We start from the raw sequence: 2,404 nt of genomic DNA, 5'->3' as shown, positions 1-2,404 counted from the left end.
TCCACTTACACGGGAGGCACTCAGGGAAGAGAGGAAAAAGCCCATTTGAGAGAGAGTTCCTGCATGTTACACCATGCACCCCCCTCCTGAGTGTGCTCCTGCCGGCCCTGGGGGTGCCCCGGGGTGCGATGCTGCAGGCTGGGCACAAGGACAAGCGTGGGAAGCCCTGCCTGGCAGAGCCACAGAACTCCTTTTCCGGGAAGGAACAGAGCAGATAAGCAGATATCACCTTCCTCCGCTTCAGAAAAAGAGAGAGAGAGAGGAACTGAGTCCTGCCACACGCGTGTGTCCGCACACAGCCCGGAGCCCGGGACCCCCGATCCACCCCAGCTGAGCCCCACGGTGGGGAGAAGTCCGCTTGTCCAGAGCCGCCGGTGGGAGCCCGGGGATCCGGGGATGCCGGGCCCGTTCCCTCAGCCCCGTCCATCACATGTAGCGCTCCAGGCCGGCGGGGAAGTTGGGCTGCCTCATGTACGTGTTGCTGGAGCCGAACTGGCCGAGGGGCGAGGCGGAGAGCCCCAGGAGCTGCTCGCCGTGCTCGGCGCAGGCCGGGGGCCGCATGGCCGGCAGGGCCAGTCTGTTGGGAGCCCCGTAAAGCTGCGGGCTGCTGGGCGAGTAGCTGCCCTGGGCCACGGGCAGGTGCGGGGGCGAGGCGGCGTACGGGTACGCCAGGGAGTTGGGGCCGGCCCGGCCCAGCAAGCCGGGGCTGACGGGCTGTGCCTGGAAGCAGGAGGGCTCGGAGCTGCCGGCAGAGCAGGCAGGAGCCAGCTCGGCCCCGGGCAAGCCCAGCGATGGGTGGCCCAGCTCGGAGGGCGGCGAGGGCTGCAGGGCCTGCTGCCCGCTGATGAGGCTGTCGATGCTGAACATCCTGGGATGCTGAGCCGGCGGGGCTGCCCCGGCCGCGTAGGGGTGGAAGACGCTGCTGGAGAGCTGGGGGCCGTAGCCGGGCGAGCAGAGGGCATTGGGGTAGGGCGCTGTGGGTGCCGTGGGGCGGCCGGCGGGCGGGGGCGTGAAGGCGCTCGAGTTCTGCATGTAGCCGGGGTAGGTGGTGATGTCGGTGCGCTTGAAGCGCTTCCTCCGCCGCAGGAAGCTCCCGTTGTCGAACATGTCCTCTGCGGCCGGATCCAGTGTCCAGTAGTTGCCCTTGCCGGGATGTCCGGGCTCCCGGGGGATCTTGACGAAGCAGTCGTTGAGGGTGAGGTTGTGGCGGATGCTGTTCTGCCACTTCTTTGGGTTCTCCCGGTAGAAGGGGAAACGCTCGGTGATGAACTTGTAGATGCCCCCCAAGGTGAGCTTCCTCTCGGCGGCGTTGGCGATGGCCATGGCGATGAGGGCGATGTACGAGTACGGGGGCTTGCCCCGCTGCACCGGCCGCTTCCTCCGGCGGCCCCCGGCGGCGGGCGGCGGCTCCTCGGGCGGCGGCGGCGGCGGCGGGGCCGGGCTGCCCCCAGCGCCCCGCGGCTCCGGCTTCACCGGCGGCGCCTGCGGAGAGCCCCGCGGCGGCCCGGGGGAGCCGGGGCTGGCCGCGGCCGCGGGGCTGGGCGCCGGCAGCGTGCACATGCCTCGCAGGCAGGGGAAGCCGGCCGCGTTCATATACGGCCCTCGCCTTCCTCCTCCTCCTCCTCGGAGGATGGGGGGGAGCGGCGGGAGAAAGAGCCCCCCCGAGGGGAGGGGAAGGGGAGAGGGAGGGGAAGGGGAGGGGGACAGGCTCGGCGGCAGCTCCCTGCGATGGGGAGCTCGGTCCCGAGCCGCTTGGCAATATATAGGGCGGTCGCCCCCCCGGAGGGGCGTGCGGTGCCGGCCCGCCCGGCCCCTCTCCCCCGGCGGGAGGAGGAGGCCCCCGGGGAGGGGTCCCGAGTCCCAGGACTAAATCCCCCAGCCTCTCCTGGGGTTCCTTCCACGGCCATGCCCCCGAGCGGTCCCTCCCCCGGGGGTCCCGGGGCCAGCGCTGCGGCCGCCTCTCGTCCCGGCCCTTCACCGCGGCGCTTCGCTGTGCTCGGAACTGCTGCTTCCTCCCAGGAGAAAAACCAAACAAAACGAGTCCCGACGGCCAGCCCGGGGCGACTTAGGTGCCGCTACCAGCCTCCAGCAGTGGAGCAGGTAACCTCCCTCCGCAACCCCTCCTGCGCTTGGATTTCGTTGTCTTTTCCTCCCGTGAGAAGCGCTCAGAGGTGGTGGCCCCAACTCAGCGCCGGCAAGAGCCAGCGGCTCTCTCCGAAACCAAGCCCGTCGGTTTAGTTACTTTGCATCTTGGTGAGACCTCCTAGGTAAGAAAATCCTGGGAAAAGGTTTTTTCTTTTCCCCAGGAGAAAGGGAAATGGTCCGCAGAGCTCAGGGCTGCCCAGAGTGTGGGCGAAGGACGGGGGACAGGGACGGACACTTTGGAGATGGACAGGGAAAATAA

At 69.0% G+C, this 2,404-nt stretch overlaps 1 protein-coding gene across 1 annotated transcript; it reads right to left on the bottom strand.

Annotated features, from left to right (window-relative positions):
• Positions 1 to 426: 426 nt before the first annotated feature.
• Positions 427 to 1,593, bottom strand: FOXE3 (forkhead box E3). Its single transcript, XM_071435631.1, has one exon. The coding sequence runs from the start codon at positions 1,591 to 1,593 to the stop codon at positions 427 to 429; it is 1,167 nt and encodes a 388-aa protein (XP_071291732.1).
• Between the last annotated feature and the right edge of the window lie 811 nt (positions 1,594 to 2,404).

The sequence above is a fragment of the Agelaius tricolor genome, unplaced genomic scaffold (genome assembly GCF_023055355.1).
Source record: "Agelaius tricolor isolate 1412-34295 unplaced genomic scaffold, bAgeTri1.0.p SCAF_11, whole genome shotgun sequence".
NCBI lineage: Eukaryota > Metazoa > Chordata > Aves > Passeriformes > Icteridae > Agelaius > Agelaius tricolor.
Note: the sequence above shows the minus strand (reverse complement) of the source record. Positions and strands in the feature narration are given on the sequence as shown.